Source organism: Pantherophis guttatus, chromosome 1, assembly GCF_059756535.1.
Source record: "Pantherophis guttatus breed Tessera chromosome 1, ASM5975653v1, whole genome shotgun sequence".
Classification (NCBI taxonomy): domain Eukaryota; kingdom Metazoa; phylum Chordata; class Lepidosauria; order Squamata; family Colubridae; genus Pantherophis; species Pantherophis guttatus.
In genome coordinates, this window is record NC_142063.1 from 8,354,132 (window position 1) to 8,371,841 (window position 17,710).

The 17,710-nt window shown below is 48.0% G+C and overlaps 1 protein-coding gene across 1 annotated transcript; it reads left to right on the plus strand.

The window, feature by feature from the left end:
• The first annotated feature begins 670 nt into the window (after positions 1–670).
• Positions 671–16,946, plus strand: LOC117658228 (protein-lysine 6-oxidase-like). The gene is made up of 7 exons (XM_087874557.1): positions 671–1,196; positions 5,519–5,627; positions 10,141–10,278; positions 11,429–11,585; positions 13,799–13,894; positions 14,970–15,085; positions 16,595–16,946. Exons 1-7 carry the CDS (start codon positions 671–673, stop codon positions 16,602–16,604), a joined length of 1,152 nt encoding a protein of 383 aa, XP_087730683.1. The 3' UTR covers positions 16,605–16,946.
• Positions 16,947–17,710: the final 764 nt, after the last annotated feature.

Here is a 17,710-nt window from a genome sequence, read left to right on the forward strand (position 1 = left end):
TTCCAAGCATCCAATCATTATTAATTTAATTAATCTGGGGTTTCCAGGCAGCTGATAATAATCAATTAATTAATCAGGGGTTCCAAGCACCCGATCATTATTAATTGATTAATCAAAGGTTTCCAAGCATCCAATCATTCTTAATTAATTAATGTGGGATTTCCAGGCACCCGATAATTATTAATCAGGGGATTGCATGCACCCCATAATTATTAATTTAATTAATCTGGGGTTTCCAGGCAATTGATAATAATTAATTAATTGATCAGGGGTTCCAAGCATTGATCGTTATTAATTTAATTAATCTGGGGTTCCAAGCATCCGATCCTTATTAATTTAATTCATCTGGGGTTTCCAGGCACCCGATCATTATTCATTCATTTAATTAATTAATTAATTAATTAGGGTACTCCCACTCCCCCATCCATGTGGAGGCTTGTCTTTTCTTCAATCCGTTTAGCCGTTCCCCCGCGTCCCCACGGGAGCGCAGAGGGAAACTGAGGCCGGGGGGCGGGGGTCCCTGGAGGTCGGGGGAGGTGGGGGAAGAGAGGCGGTGATGTTGGTGGGGGTGGGGGGGGCGAGGCTCCTCCTTCCCCCCTCCCCACCTCCGACCAGCCACCCCTCGTCCCCGTTTCCCCCACCCCCGGCTTCGCATTCCCCACCCGCTGCCATGAACGCGAGGACCCGGCGGCCGCCTCCGCCGCCTTCGATGCCGGCGGCGGCGCTGCTGCTCTTGCTGGCGCTGGCGACGCGCCCCGACGGCTGCGGGGCTCAGCGGGCGCCGGCTTGGAGACAGCAGATCCGCTGGGAGAACCGGGGTCGTCAGTACAGCCTCTTCAACAGCGCCACTCAGTTCTTGCCCGGCCGGCGAGCCGCGCAGCAGACTCTTTACCTGAGCGCCGACGGGGTGCCCGCGGGAAGGAGCGCAGAGGATGGTTCAGGAACCGGGGCGACGGCTGCGGCTCCGCAGAGCAGCCGACAGGGTGTCAGAGCAACCGGAGGGGCTGCTGAATCCGGCAATCCCAGGTCCGACAGGGCATCCGCATCCGGAGGGGCTCGGCGACGCGATGGACCGGCCCGGGGAGACCCCCGGGGGTCGTCTGGGCTCTCCCTGAACAGCATCTATGACCGTCCCGCCGTCTGGCCCGGAGCAGCCCGACAGAGATCCGGTTACGGGACCCACCGCTTCCACCACGGTGAGCCCCCCGACGGCAGAGATGCGTGGGAGGGTTGGTGGGTGAGCAGGGGTCCCGGAGGAAGTAGAAACGGGGCCCCGGGGGTGGGGTTGGCGACACGATGGACCGGCCCGGGGAGACCCCCGGGGGTCGTCTGGGCTCTCCCCGAACAGCATCTACGACCGTCCCGCCGTCTGGCCCGGAGCAGCCCGACAGAGATCGGGTTACGGGACCCACCGCTTCCACTACGGTGAGCCCCCCCACGGCGGAGATGCGTGGGAGGGTTGGTGGGTGAGCAGGGGTCCCGGAGGAAGTAGAAACGGGGCCCCGGGGGTGGGGTTGGCTTTGGATCTCTCGCGCTTTGGGAACGGCCTACCCTGCGGGGTTGTTGCTACAGGTCCCAACTGGAGAGCTCCTGGGGGGGGGGGGAAGGTTTTATTTCTGAAAGAAATAAAAATGAGTTTCAGGAAAGGATGAAACTCCACCAGGATTCCCTCTTCACTGGTTCAAGAATGTTGCTGGTAGAACTTGTGTACAACAGTCCTGTTAGGTAGGCCAGGACTATCTATCTGCAGCAGGGATGGGGACGGTGGTGGGATTTGGATGACCCTGCTTGGACACAGGGGGGGGGGTTAAGGTGAGAGCAGAATAAAGAGTTCAGGTTACCTGATTTCCAGGTAATTAAACCCAAAGTTTGGGGTGATCTCTTCTCTTTTTTTCCAGTCTGATTTAGCCCCCAAGACAGCTAGGTGAAGTGAGGGGAGATTCTGGTGTAAATTACATGAATTTCCGGAGAAAATGTGGTATATGAGAGGAAAGAATGAAGGAGAGAGATGGGAAACGAAGGGTCCACAAGCCCATGAATTGAAAGAAGGGAGGAAGGGATGACAAATGAAATGGAGAGAGAGAAGGGAAGAAGAGGGTTGACAAAAGAAAGGGAGGATGGAAGGAAAAGAGGACTCTAGAAGGGAGGGAGAGAAGGAAAGAACAGAAGGGGGAGAGAGAAAGGAATTGATGATGAGAAGAGAGAGGGGGAAGGAAGAAAGGAAAGAAAGAAAGAACAAACAGAGATGGGAAAGGAAAGGTTGACAATTAGATGAATGGAAAGAAGGGAGGAAGGAATGATAGATGAAATAGGAGATGGGGGAGAGAGGAAGGAAGAAGGGGGTTGACAAAAGAAAAGGATCAAAGGAAAGGAAGGACAGAAGAAAGAAGGAATAGATGACAAGAGAGAAGGGAGAAGAAAGGAAGGGAGAAAGGAGGGAGAGAGAAGGAAGGAAGGAAGAAAAGAAAGGAAGGAAGGAAGGAAGAAAGAAGAAAAGGGGGGATGGAGGAAAAGGAAGGAAGGAAAGAAAGAAGGAAAGGGGAGAGGAAAGGAGGGAGAGAGGGAAAGGAAGGAGAGAGAGAAGAAAGGACTAGATGAAAGAGGGAGGAGGGAGGGAGGGAGGAAGGAGAGATGGGAAAGAAAAAGTAGATGAATGGAAAGAAGAGAGGAAGGAATGATAAATGAAATGGGAGAGGGTGAGAGAAAGGAGGGGAAAGGGGCTGACAGAAGAAAGGAAGGATGAAAGGAAAAGGGGACTCAAATTAGAAAGGGAGAAGGGAGGGGGAGGGAAAGAAAGGTAGGAGAGAGAGAAGAAAGTAATAGATGACACGATGGGAGGAAAGGAGGAAGAAAAGAAAGGAAGGAAGAAAGGAAGAAAGAAGAAAAGGGGGGATGGAGGAAAAGGAAGGAAGGAAAGAAGGAAGGAAAAGGGAGAGGAAGGGAGAGAGAGAGGGAAAGGAAGGAGAGAGAAGAAAGGATTAGATGACAAGAGGGAGGAGGGAGGGAGGAAGGAAGGAGAGATGGGAAAAAAACAAATAGATGAATGGAAAGAAGAGAGGAAGGAATGATAAATGAAATGGGAGAGGGTGAGAGAAAGGAGGGGAAAGGGGTTGACAGAAGAAAGGAAGGATGAAAGGAAAAGGGGACTCAAATTAGAAAGGGAGAAGGGAGGGAGAGGTAAAGAAAGGTAGGAGAGAGAAGAAAGGAATAAATGACAAGAGGAAAGGAAAAAGAAAAGAAGGGAGAAGGGAGGGAGGGAGAGGGAAGGAAGGAAGGAAAGAAAGAAAGAGAAAGAAAGAAGGAAAGAAAGAAAGAAAAGAAGAAGAAAAGGGGATGGAGGAAAAAGAAGGAAGGAAAAGGGAGAGGAAGGGAGGGAGATAGGGAAAGAAAGGAGAGAGAGAAGAAAGGACTAGATGACAAGAGGGAGGAGGGAGGGAGGAAGGAAGGAGAGATGGGAAATAAATAAATAAATAAATAAATAAATAAATAAATAAATAAATGGAAAGAAGAAAGGAAGGAATGATAGATGAAATGGGAGAGGGCAAGAGAGAGGAGGGGAAAGGGGTTGACAGAAGAAAGGAAGGATGAAAGGAAAAGGGGACTCAATTTAGAAAGGGAGAAGGGAGGGAGAGAGGGAAAGAAAGGTAGGCGAGAGAGAAGAAAGGAATAGACGACAAGATGGGAGGAAAGAAGGAAGGAAGGAAAGAAGGGAGGGAGGGAGAAGGAGGGAGAGAGGGAAGGAAGGAAGGAAGATTTTCCACTAGCAAGCAACAGACCATTTGTTCCCTCCTTTCCAAATCGCCCTTTAAACCAGCGCTTCCCAAACAGGATAAAGTACCACAAATTGGGTTTAAAAGGTGGTTTTTTTCTTTGGGCAGCAACACACCCACCCATTCCCCAGGGACCTTTAAATGGACTTTAAAAAGTGTTTTACTACGTTTGGTAAAAAAAAAAGACTTTCTGGGAAGCGGTTTTTTGAGTAGGGCAGGAAAAAGTTTGGTAAGCATAGCTTTGAAGTAAACCACATAGGTGCCCACCAGAGCTTCGCGGGAGAATCCACTTCCCTTACTTTGGTCTCTGCCTGGTGAAGACGGTGTCCTTGTTTTAATCAATTAGATCAGCGGTCACCAACTGGTGGTCCGTGGATCACTGGTGGTCCCCGAGAAAATTTTGGTGGTCCGCAGAAAAATTATTTGCATTTTTTTTATATTGCACTAAATCGGGGGGTCCTCAAACTACGGCCCCTGGAACGGATACGTGCAATGAATGTTTGTGTTGCTGCAGAGAGTCTCCCCCTTTGGGGTCTTTTTGTGTGGGTCGGAGGGGGGCAGAAATTCCGACTTGGCGTCTGCTTCGGCCTCCTGGTGGGGGGCTTTGGGCGAAGGCTGGAGGGAAGCACCGCTGGTGGCGAAGAGCGGGAGGGCCTCGTTCCAGTGGGACAGCATCATGGTCTGGAACTGGCTGACCATCTCAGCCCGCTGAGCCTCCAGGCGCCGGTACCTGGCCTTCCCGCACTCCCGCAGGTCTTCCCTCTGCTTGGAAAGCCTATGCTCCTAGTCCTCAGTGAGGTGCTTCTGCTGAGCCTCCTTCTCGGCCAGATCCAATTTGAACTGAGCTCTTTTGCCAACTCTTTCTCGTGGTGGCTGCTTAGCTCCAACTCCTGCTTCCTGTTGGGGCCCTAAGGAGCCCGGGCGGGGAGGCAAGGAGTGGCTGGGAGAGGAGGGGCGAGTAGAGGCCAGCGAGGCGCCCCTCAACGTGAGTGACATTGAGTGGACCACGCCCACCCAGTCACATGACCACCTAGCCACCCCCTACCCAGCCAGTCATTAGGCAGATCATATTAGTGGTCCGTGGCAGTGGTGGGTTCCTCCCGGTTCGGTCCGGTTCGGCCGAGCCGGTAGCGGTGACAATATGACGTCACCGAACCGGTTCTCCCCCCCGCCCTCCCACCCCCCCACCCCCACCCCCACGTTATTCTTACCTTTTATTTGGTCCCACCCCCAATCTATTGCTGCCTCCTGAGTCCCAGCTGATGACTAGAGGGAAAAAAACTGTTTAAACTCTTGCCGCGGGGTTTCAAAGGGCCCTCCTACAGCTGATCAGTGTTAAAAGCAAATGAGTCGGGTCGTAAGTACGAGGACCTTCCAGAAATGACTCTGACCAGCTAGCCACGCCCACCTAGTCACATGACCTCCAAGCCACACCCACAAAATAAGCCACGCCCACAGAACCGGTAGTAAAAAAAATTTAGAACCCACCCCTGGTCCGCGGGATTTAAAACTATGAATTTAGTGGTCCCTGAGGTCCGAAAGGTTGGTGACCCCTGAATTAGAAGACACTCCTCTCCTAACTTTAACAGATTAAACAGAGTTGGAAGGGACCTTATAGGTCATCTAGTCCAACCCCCTACCCACTCAAGCAACTTCTGAGGTTCCCTCCTCATTCTCTGCAGAGCTTTGTCATTCAGAAATGCAAATTGTTTCTCACATTTTGGCTGCTTCCCGGTCTCTCCTCTCAGGCCTGCCGGACCTGGTCCCCGACCCGTATTTTCTACAAGCGTCCACCTACATTGAGAAAGTCCAGTTGTACGCCTTGGAATGCGCGGCGGAAGAAAACTGCCTTGCGAGGTAGGCCAGAAAGCTTGCTCAGTGGGTTGTGGGTGGTTTTTTTTTTTTAAATAATCTCCAGGCCCTGAATCAATTTAGTTATCAAAGAGAGAAGCAACCTGGAACTAAGGAGAAATTCCCTGACAGTGAGGACAATCAAGGAGCCTGGATAGCTCAACAGACAGAGCACTGTAATTTAACACCAGCTGTCTGCAATTAAAGTAAGATCGAATCTCGCCAGGCTCAAGGTTGACTCAGCCTTCCATCCTTTCTAAGGGAGGTAAATTGAGGACCATTTGTGGGGGCAATAAACTGACTTTGTATAAATATACAAAAGTATGAAGGCTATTGCTTAACGCACTGTAAGCCCCCCTGAGTCTCCGGAGAAGGGCGGCATATAAATCAAATTTTTTTAAAAAAATTAACCAGTGGAACAGCTTGCCACCAGAAGTTCTGAATGCTCCATCACTGGAGGTTTTTAAGAAGAGATTGGACAGCCTTTTGTCTGAAATGGTCTAGGGCAGTGTTTCTCAACCTTGGTAGCTTGAAGATGGGTGGACTTCAACTCCCAGAATCCCCCAGCCAGCAGCCAGCGCTGCTGGCTGGGGGATTCTGGGAATTGAAGTCCACCCATCTTCAAGCTTCCAAGATTGAGAAACCCTGGTCTAGGGTTTCCTGCTTGAGCAGGGGGTTGGACTAGAAGACCTCCAAGGTCCCTTTCAGCTGTTTATTCTGTTATTTCACCGGTTCTGGTGCTGATTTTTGCCGTATCGAATAGCAAGAGCCAGTTTCTTTAAGGGATGTTTTGCAAAACTCGGCGTCTCCAGCCAAAATCTCTTGTTGCCAGTGACCCAAGGAAAATTACGGTCCGAAAGCAGAATCGGGAATTCTTTTCCTGCAAAATTTAGGGGCGGGAAGGAGAAAGGAATGTCTGGTGTTTACTTCAGCTGGATCTAAAAAAGGTCTAAAGTTGGGGGGAAAGAGAGCGTGGTTTACAGATTCCAGCATTAGAAAATGCCAGAATTAAGGAGGGGCGGTTTCCTGTAAACACTTCGACAAAGTGGGCTCTGAGGCCGGCCAGGGTGGCATAGAAGGGTCACTCACAGCTTGCTCAACTCTTTGCCTGTTTGCTCAGTTGATAAATTGCCTGTTTCTCTTTCTCTGCTGCCCCCACCACCACCTGCCTTCCCTACATACAGATAGTCCTCGACTTACGAGCAGAATTGAGCCCAAGATTTTTGTGTTGTTAAGCAAGACATTTCTTAAGGGATGCGGTGGCTCAGCGGCTAAGACACTGAGCTTGTCAATCGAAAGCTCGGCAGCTCAGCGGTGGCTCAGTGACTAAGTCGCTGAGCTTGTCGATCGAAAAGTCGGCAGTTCGGCGGTTCGAATCCCTACTGCCGCGTAACGGGGTGAGCTCCCGTGACTTGTCCCAGCTTCTGCCAACCTAGCAGTTCGAAAGCAGGTAAAAAAATGCAAGTAGAAAAACAGGGACCACCTTTGGTGGGAAGGGAACGGCGTTCCGGGCGCCTTTGGCGTTGAGTCATGCCGGCCACACGACCACGGAGACGTCTTCGGACAGCGCTGGCTCTTCGGCTTTGAAACGGAGATGAGCACCGCCCCCTAAAGTCAGGAACGACTAGCACATATGTGCAAGGGGAACCTTTACCTTTAGGCAAGACATTTCTTGAGTGAGTTTTGCCCCATTTTACCATCTTTCTTACCACCGTCGTTAAGCGAATCGAGGCAGCTGTTCGGTTAGTCCCACGGTGGTTAAGTGAATCCAGCTTTCCCCGTGGACTTCACTTGTCATGTGGTCACAAAAGGAGATTGCGTAACCACCCCCACCCCCCATCATAAATATGAGTCAGTAGCGAGTTGTCTGAATTTTGATCACGTAACTAAGGGGATGCCACAACGGTCGTAAGGGTGAATAATGGTCATGAGTCGCTTCTTTCAGTGCCGTTGTAACTTTGAACGATGTTCTGCCCCAGCTACGGACCCCAAAGAACACAGCACATACAAAGTCTGTACAAACCTTAGTTTACTAAATTAAATCAGTCTTTTTCAAACAAAGGCTGTTAATTAACTTTAACAGAAATTCAAAGAATAATCGTAATCTTATTATGGTTGGCAGAAGGCCCAGAAGCAATTTGCAGAGAACTAAGATCCAGACGCAAAGGAGAATGAACTAAAGTTGTTCCCTACAAATTGCTTCAGTCAGCGTTCCTTCTTAAATAGGCTAAGGGAGTGACCAATTAGCCCCAAGCCTTACGCTCAAGGAGACCTCCTCCTGAGGAGCCACTCCTGCCTTTTGGCAGCTCTGCGCGCCCGTGCATCGAGAAGAGGCTCCTCCTCTTCGTCCTCTTCACCCATGGAAGTTTCTGGAGGTTCTGAAGGCCCTGGCTGAATCCCCGCCTCTGGCACCACATCTTCTCCAGCCTCCTCATTGTCCGACTAGAGTGCCAGCTGCACAGGCTGCTAACACAGCACCACACCAGCCTCCTCGCTGTCGGAATCAGCTACTAGCTGCACAGGCTGCTGACGGGCCACAACAAACGGTCACTAAATGAACTGTTGTAAATCGAGGACTACCTGTACTTCTTTAAGAGCAATGTTTCTGAACCTTTGACAACTTGAAGCTGGGTGGACTTCAACTCCCAGAGTTCCCCAGGCAACCAAATATAGAATTTATATTTATGGAGGTGTTTACATGCATGGCTGGCTGGGGAATTCTGGGAGTTGAAGTCCACTCAGTTTAAAGTTGCAAGGTTGAGAAACACTGTTTTAGAGCTTGGGTTTAACTGGGGAAGGAACCTCCCCCCCCCCTCCTCAGCCTCCTGCGCAGAATTCACACAAGCTCGAAAAATTCTCTTTTGTGTTTTCTCAGATGGGAGATTTTAGGTCAGCTCTGGTCAGAAGCTTCTTCAAAGTAGAAATGTGGTACTTGGGTAAAGATAGATTTGTAAAATGAAGGGGGGGAAAGCCGTCTTGAAACAGAAGGCGTACAACTTTTCTTTCTTTTTAAAAATTTATATTAATTGAGGTATCTCACATAAAAGTCAAAGATAAATTTAAAGGAAAAGATAGAAAAGAGAAAGGAAGAAGGGAAGGGAAGGGAAGGGAAGGGAAGGGAAAGGAGGGGAAGGGAAGGGAAGGGAGGAGAGGAGAGGAGAGGGAGAGAAAGAAGGAAGGAAGGAAGGAAGAAGAAAGAGAAAGAAAGAAAGATGGATAGAAGGAAGGAAGGAAGGAGGAAGAAAGAAGAAAGAGAAAGAAAGAAAGAAAGATGGATAGAAGGAAGGAAGGAAGAAGAAAGAAAGAGAGAGAGAGAGAGAGAAAGAGAAAGAAAGAAAGATGGATAGAAGGAAGGAAGGAAGGAAGGAAGGAAGGAAGGAAGGAAGGAAATGATATAATGACTTCCAATCTTCTCAACAGATATTTACAAACCTATCTTCCTTCCTTCCTTCCTTCCTTCCCTCCCTCCCTCCCTCACTCACTCATTCACTCACTCACTCCCTTTCTTTTAAGTATGGGGGAGCACAAATAGTAGTTGAGACTGGGGGAAGGCAATTTGAATGTTTTCTTTCAAAGTACCCAAATATTGGTGAGGCAGGGGTTAGAATGCAGCATTGCAAGCTGACTCTGCCCACTGCCAGCAGTTCGATCCAGACTGGCTCAAGGTTGACTCAGCCTTCCATTCTTCTGAGGTCAGTAAAATGAGGACCCGGATTGTTGTTGGGGGCGGGGGGCATAGGCTGACTCTGTAAACCGCTTCGAGAGAGCTGGAATGCACTGTGAGGAGGTATATAAGTCTGAGTGGTATTGTTACTGCTACTCATTATAAAATAGAAGAGACTTAGAACTTAAAATAACTTTATTGTCACTTTGAATGTACGCTAACCAATCGGCATACATTAAAATAATATTCCATTACATGCCACTCTCAGTGGGTGACCATCTCCAATATACACTACATAAACATGACCAAATCAATCAATCAATCAATCAATCAATCAATCAATCAATCAATCAAATAAACCAATCAATCAATCAACCATAAGCAGCATTATTTTTCCAGCTAATGCTGGAATAAGCCATCAATTGAGTTACATATACCGTAGTTCTTGACATACAACCACAATTGTGACAGGAAAATTCATCACTAAGCGATGCAGTCGTTAAGCGAGACACCACATGACCTCTGGTTTTCCCTGTCAGCTTCCCGACTGACTTTTGCTTGTTGGAAGCCGGCTGGGAAGGTCCCAAATAGCCATCACGTGATTCAGGGACCCTGCAGCCTTCATGAAAGTTAGCCGGTTTCCAAGGGCCTCGGTCGTGATCCTGTAATCACAGGGACGTCTAACGGTCGTAACCGCGAGGACTGGGTGTAAGTCCCTTTTTTCAGTGCTGTTTGAATGTCCTTTCAATGAATGGGCCGTAAGATGAGGACTACCTCTAATACGGGAGGCAGCCAGTCGGTTCCAGCGGGCGAAGTCTTCCATCGGTTTTGTGTTCTCCTCCATTTTTCCCACAGGTCCGCGTACCGACCCGGGGTGAGTAAGATCAGCTCCCGCGTCCTCCTTCGGTTCCCCCAAAGAGTGAAGAATCGAGGGACAGCGGACTTCCTTCCGGTGAAGCCGCGACACCAGTGGGAGTGGCACAGCTGTCACCAGTAAGCGAGCCAAGCGAGACGGGGACGATTGGGCGAGGCTGACCCGTTTATCGAGCGCACCGTTTTCTAACCGAAAGTCCCATTTCATGCAAAGTACTAGTGATGTGGTGCACAAAGACTAAGGGGGGGCGGGGCTTGGCTGATGACATCACAAGGCATGTTTCATTGATTTTTTTTCAGAACTAAGGGGTGGCGCTTGCCTGATGATGTTACCACATGCTTCAGAACTAAGGGGTGGAGTTATTATTTTTCAGAATTAAGGGGTGGGGCTTGCCTCATGACATCACAATGCACGTTTCCTCATTTCTCAGAATTAAGGGGTGGAGCTTAGTTTAAGATATCACAATGCAATCATTTTTCAGAACTAAGGGGTGGGGCTTGGCTCATGACGTCACAACACCTGCTTCATCATTTCTCAACACTAAGGGGCGGAGCTTGGTTCATGTTTCCTCATTTCTCAGAACTAAGGGGTGGAGCTTGGCCGATGACATCACACCTGCTTCATCATTTCTCAACCCTAAGGGGGGGGGTGACTCACTTCATTGACTTGCTTCATGATATCACAACACATGTTCCATTTGTTCAGAACTAAGGGGCGGAGCTTGCCTCATGACATCAAAATGCATGTTACCTCATTTCTCAAAGGGGCGGAGTTTGGTTTATGATGTCACAATGCACGTTTCCTCTTTTCTCAGAACTGAGGGGCAGGGCTTCTAGCATGACATCACAATGAACATTTCCTCATTGTGATGAACTCTCTGCTGTGGGCAGAAGTCCTTCCGGCCAATGTAGCAAATTACTGTTAGGGCCTAATACAGGTAGTCCTCGACTTACGTCAAGGAAAACAGTCGCTAAGTGAGTCGCACTCAGTTTTACAACCTTTTTTGCCATGGTTGTTTGTTAAGTGAAACACTGCAATTACTAAATGAATCAGGCAGTTGTTAACGCTGCAACCATCATAAAAATACATGCTGGTTACCCAGTGCCCAAATTCTGATTACATGACTGCGAACATGCTGCAACAGTCATAAGTGCGAGGAGTGGCTATAAGTCACTTTTTTCAGGGCTGTTATAGCTTTGAGCAGTCGCTAAACAAATTATTGTAAAACGAGGACTTACCTGCAGCTTTTAAAAACCTCTTTTCTTTCAGGCATTATCATAGCATGGACGCCTTCAGCAACTATGACCTTCTGGATGCCGTCTCCCATGAGAAGGTGGCCGAAGGTCACAAAGCCAGTTTCTGCCTGGAGGACACCTCTTGCGACGCAGGGGTCCGACGACGCTATGCGTGCACCGCTCATATTCAGGTGTGCAACGGCTGACTTTTTCTCAGCTGGATCTGCCCAACTCCGCAAGCCGCAGTGCTTATCCATTGTATATAGGTTTTATTCGTTTATAAAATGACCCCATAATCCCTTGCGGGGTGGAGTCGGGGCAACTGAATGGAGCAGAGCGTTTCCTGGCCGGATGCTTTTCCTGTCACCAATGCGGAGTTTTGTTCAGCAGATATATATTCTCATTGTGCCCAGAGAGAGAAATATCAGCCTCTACTTAGGATCGAACTCAGAGCCTCCTGATTGTGAGGCGACAACTCCACCTCTAGGCCACTGCACCATTCTTATTAGCTTTATAAAATAAAATAGAAAAATACAAAAGCAAATAGAAAGGAACAAAGGGGAGGTAAAGAGGAAAGATGAAGTGGAAAAAGGAAGGGAAAAAAGCAAAAAAAACCCAACCATTGTTGGTTTCCAGACTCCCTCTGGTGCAGTAGAATAAGACAGTTACCTCAGACTTCAACTTTTTACGTTTCCATAATACTATAAACTAGCCATTTCTGTAACGATCAATCTATCTCAACAGTAAAACCCCAAACCAAAGTTTCATTTTTTTTCCACCTCAAGCACAAAGTCCAGAAGTGGTTTCCAAGTAGAAACAAAAATAGTGGTACTATTCCTTTGATCAAAACAATCAATTCAGCCATTTCTGTTAACTCCATCAAAAGCCATGGTGCTTATCTATTTTATATGGAATCTATTCGCTTATAATATAAAATGGGGAAATACAAAAGCAAATAGTAGGGAACAAAGGGGAGGAAAAGAGGAAAGGAGAAGTGTAGAAAAGAAGGGGGGAAAGGGGGGGAGGCATTGATTTCCAGGCTCCCTTTGGTACAGTTGAATAAGACAGTTACCTCAAACCTCAACTTTTTACTTTTCCATAATAGTATAAACTAGCCATTTCTATAATGACCAAGCTACCTAATCAGTAAAACCCAAAATCAAAGTTTCATTTTTTTCCACCTCAAGCACAAAGTCCAGAAGTGGTTTCCAAGTAGAAACAAAAGTAATTGTGATTTTTCTTTGATCAAAATGGTCAATTTAGCCATCTCAGCTAACTCCATCAAAAGCCGTGGTGCTTATCCATTTTATATACATTTTATTTGCTTATAATATAAAATGGGGAAATACAAAAGCAAATAGTAGGGAACAAAAGGGGAGGAAAAGAGGAAAGGAGAAGTGTAAAAAAGAACGGAAGGAAGGAAGGAAGGAAGAAAAAACCAGCATTGGCTTCTGGACTCCCTCTGGTGAAGTAGAATAAGACAGTTACCTCAAAGCACAACTTTTTATTTTTCCATAATAGTATAAACTAGCCATTTCTATTAACAACCAACAATCATCTTACCCAGGGGTGTTAAACTCAAGGCCTGCGGACTGGATCCGGCCCACAAGGTGCTTAAATCTGGCCTCCGGACAGTGATGAAATCTAAATTTTTTTACTACCGGTTCTGTGGGCGTGGCTTGGTGGGCGTGGCTTGGCGGGTGTGGCAGGGGAAGGATACTGCAAAATCTCCATTCCCACCCCACTCCAGGGGAAGGATACTGCAAAATCTGCATTCCCATCCCACTCGGGGACCAGCCAGAGGTGGCATTTGCCGGTTCTCCGAACTACTCAAAATTTCTGCTACCGGTTCTCCAGAACCTGTCAGAACCTGCTGGATTTCACCCCTGCCTCCGGGGCCACCCGGGAAACAGCGAAGGACCAGCCCGTCAGCGAAAACGGAGCTTGGGAGGGCCGCGCGTGGCCCTCCCAGACTCCGTTTTCAGCGCGACGTCCTCCTGCAGCCCTCTGCCAGCAAAAACGGAGCTCGCGCGTAGTGGGGAATTCTGGGAGTTGAAGTCCATACAGCTTCAAATAACCAATGGAACAGAAGTTCCCTTCTGAAGTTGTGGGAGCTTCATCCCTGGAAGCTTTCAAGAAGAGACTGGACTGCCATCTGTCAGAAATGGTGTAGGGTCTCCTGCTTGGGTGGAGGGTTGGACTAGATGACCTCTAAAGTCCCTTCCAATGCTGTTATTCTCTGTTATTCTCTTATTCTTAAATTGCTGAAGCAGGCTTAAGGCAAAATTAGTATTTCTGCTTTACGCTGATGGTTTTTAGCTGCCTAGAGTTTGCGTGTAAGACTGGCGGCCATATACGATTCCTCAATAAATATAATTAAATGTCATTTTTTCTCTCCCCTCAGGGTCTGAGCCCAGGCTGTTACGATACCTACCATGCCAATATTGACTGCCAGTGGATTGATATTACTGACGTCCCTCCTGGAAACTATATCCTCAAGGTAAGTCCTCCTCATCAGCGAATATTGTCCCATTGTTACAATCTTTCTTGCCATGGTTGTTAAGCAAATCACTACAGTGGTTAAGTCGGAAACACGGTTGTTAAGTGAATCTGGCTTCTCCGTTGACTTTGCTGGTCAGAAGTTCGCAAAAGGGGATCATGTGACCCCAGGAAACTGCAACCGTCATAAATGCAGGTAGTCCTCGACTTATGACTAGAATTGAGCTCAAAATTTCCATTGCTCAGTTGTTGAGTTTTGCCCCATTTGACAATCTTTCTTGTCACGGTTGTTAAGCGAATCACTGGAGTTGTTATGGTTAATAACACGGTTGTTAAGTGAATCTGGCTTCCCCGTTGACTTTGCTTGTGAGAAGGTCGCAAAAGGGGCTCACATGACCCTGAGAAACTGCAACCGTAATACAGATAATCCTCGATTTACGATCACAATTGAGCCCAGAATTTATGTGGCTAAGTGAGTTTTGTCCCATTGTACGAACTTTCTTGCTGCCGTTAAGTGAAACATTACAGTTGATAAGCTAGTAACCCGGTTGTTAAGTGAATCCAGCTTCCGCATGGACTTTGCTCATCAGTCGGTCACAAAAGGGGATCAGGTAACGCCAGGACATTGCAACCGTCATAAATACGAGCCAGCTCTCAATAATCCAAATTTACCTCATGTAACCACTGGAATGCTGCCACGGTCGTAAGTGTGAAAAACAGTCATAAGTCCTTTTTTTAAGCCCCGTTGTAACTTCAAACAGTCCCTAAACGAACTGTTGTAAGTGGAGGACTACATAAGCCAGTTGCAAAGCGTCCGAATTTTGATCACGTGACCACAGGGATGGCTGCAATGGGCGTAAGTGTGAAAAACAGTCATAAGTCACTTCTTTTCGGTGCCGTTGTACCTTTGGTCACTAAGTGAACTGTCGCAAGTTGAGGACGACCAGTTTTGCCCTACGTTTGAGCCACCGTCTGTTGTGAGTGGTGAGGACAAGGATGTTCCTGAGTGAGAAGGAAAGATCACCTCTGGATGCCAAGGGATGGAGCGTGACAGATTTCCTGTCCTCTTTTTCGAGGTGACCGTCAACCCCGATTTCCTGGTGGCCGAATCGGACTTCTCCAATAACGTTGTCCAGTGTGATATTGTGTACACAGGGGTGTATGTCGACACGCAAAACTGCCGAATTACAAGGTATCCCTAACGAAAATACGTCCTGGATTGGTGAGTTGGACCATCGGGGTCTGCCGGGAGAGGCAGAAGGTCAAACCCAGGCAAGATGGCGGAAACGTCCTTACCACCCAAGCCCCGCCTCCTTGTACAGGAGTTAACAAAAGGGGCGGGGCTTAAATCTCGGCGCTTTGTTGGCCATCTTCCTCTTTCCTGGTGATGTCGTTCATTGTAGGACCCTTGAACCGTCCTCATGATCTCTAAGGGTGAGGTGGACTGGGTCGCCCACCCACTGCAGATTCTTACCCTCCCCCCCCCAAAATTTGGGGGTGGTGGGCAGTTTTGCCCTCGATATGCAAGGCCTTTTGTCAAGAGAGAGGAAGTAGAACAATGGAGGGAGAAATCAGAAGTTGTCGGTCCTTTTCTGGGCTGAGGGAAGTTGTGGTGACATGCGACTTCGGGTATCTTTGTGGACCTCGGTAGCAGAAAGACGCAACCGGCAAGATGGAGTCGGTGGTCCCAGGGGAAAGGAGGGCAGGGCGGGCGCTAGAGAAGGAGAGAGCGCCTGGAAGGGTACCTCATTTAGTGCACCTGATGAAAGGAATTGAGGGAGAAAGTGGAAAGGGAGGAGAACATTGTGTATTTCCCCAGGAGGTCACAGAAATGTAACTTGTAATTTCCTTCCTTTCCTCCCTCCTTCCTTTTTTTCGTTTTTTCCATTTTTCCTTCCTTCCCTTTTTCATCCCTTTCTTTCTCATTCATCCATCCCTTCCTTTCTTCTTCCTTCCTCTTTTGTCCTTTTCTCATCCATTCCATCCTTCCTTCTCATCCATCTATCCCTACCTTCTTTCTCCTTTCCTCACCCATTCATTATGTTCCTTTTCCTTCCTTTTTCCTTCCTTCCTTCCTTCCTTCTTTCATCATTCCTTCCTTCCTTCTTTCTCATCCATCTCTTCCTTTTTCCTTTTCCTTTTCCTTTCTCATCCATCTATCTCTACCTTCTACTTCCTTCCTCACCTATCCACCATTTCCCCTTTTTCTTCCCTCCTTCCCTCCCTCCCTTCCTTTCCTTCATCATTCCTTCCTTCATTCTTTCTCATCCATCTTTTCCTTTTCCTTTTTTTTTCTCATCCATCTCTACCTTCTTTCTACTTCCTTCCTCACCTATCCACCATTTCCCCTTTTTCTTCCCTCCCTCCCTCCTTTCCTTCCTTTCCTTCATCATTCCTTCCTTCATTCTTTCTCATCCATCTATCCCTTCCTTCCTTCCTTTCTTTCTCATCTATCTATCCCTACTTTCTTTCCCCTTCCTCACCCATCCATCACTTCCCCTTTTTCCTTCATTCATTCCTTTCTCTCCCTTCCTTCCTTCCATTCCTTTTTTCTACCTACCCACCCATCTTTCCCCTTCCTTCTCCCCTCCCCTCTCCTTGCCTTCCCTCCCCTCCCCCCCTTCCCCTTCCTTCCCTTCTTCATCCATTTACTCCCTTCCCTTTCCCCTTCCCTCCATCTATTTACCTCCTGGCTTGACAGCAGTTTCTGAAAAGAGATTCCTCCAGTCCAGGAACCAAGCATCCTTGAGAGGCCCAATTTCGCCATTTCGGATGTCTTGAGTCCCAAGACATCCCATTCGACCCCAACTCTTTGCTGGAGAAGGAGGATGGAGCGAAGAACCAAGAGGTCATCTGGCTTGACCCCGTGCCCATTTTCTGGGACGCAGAACCAAACTCTTGCTGGCACCTTGGCCCATCCGTAGGAAGTGATTGCTTTCAACACCTGTTGAAGATAAAACGAATTCCCCTCTCACCTTTTTCCCCCTCCCCTAATATTACTGTGAATATCCTGCAAAAATAACCCCATAAATAATCTCTGGCTATAGCAAAAAGCACTCATTTGCATTTTAAAAGGGGTGGGGCTTCGATCAGGTGTTTGCAGCCGCCATCTTGACTTTTTTTGACACCTGTAGACACTTCTGATCTTTGATGTAAAGGGCTAGGCTCATTCCACACCTGTTTCACCAGGCTTAATAGCAGGAACTGTGAGAGGCAAGTAATTTCTGGAGGCAAGTTTTTCCACTGGTTTATTGTTCTGACTGTCAGGAAATTTCTCCTTAATTCCAGGTTGCTTCTCTCCTTGGATTAGTTTCCATCCGTTGCTTCTTGTCCTGTCCTCTTGTGCTTTGGAGAATAGCTTGACTCCCTCTTCTTTTTGGCACCTTCCAAAAGTGGAAGACTGCTATCATGTCTCCCCTGGTCCTTATTCTTGTTCTATCCCCGTCCCCACACACACACAAACAGCCAGCCGGGGGTTAAAGAATTACTTGGCACACACAAGGTTCGTTATCAGGAACTTGGCAGCAATACGATAAACGTCTGCCAAGTGCTTTACTTCAAGAAGAGGGAGTTTTCCTCCACCAGATAAACACCAACAAATACACACAGTTTTCAAAAACAGTCCAGCTCAAACAGAAACCTTCAGCAGATTCAGGCGTTGTACAAAGTGACTAGCCAGAAGTTAGCTTTGTCCGTCACAGAGTCTAAATGGCCACCACACTCTCTTATATAGCCTGTGGGGTGTGGTCCAGTGACTCAGCTTAATCCCTGGCACGCCTCCTCATCTGCTGCAAACGTTTATCTCGCCTTCGTTGGC

What these genes read in the sequence shown, in the direction of transcription:
- LOC117658228 (XM_087874557.1), top strand. Translation starts at nt 671, where the DNA reads ATGAACGCGAGGACCCGGCGGCCGCCTCCGCCGCCTTCGATGCCGGCG. An exon ending in GAGTGGCACAGCTGTCACCA is followed by an intron (nt 10,279 to 11,428) that starts GTAAGCGAGCCA and finishes CTTTTCTTTCAG; the next exon opens with GCATTATCATAGCATGGACG. An exon ending in CTGGAAACTATATCCTCAAG is followed by an intron (nt 13,895 to 14,969) that starts GTAAGTCCTCCT and finishes CTCTTTTTCGAG; the next exon opens with GTGACCGTCAACCCCGATTT.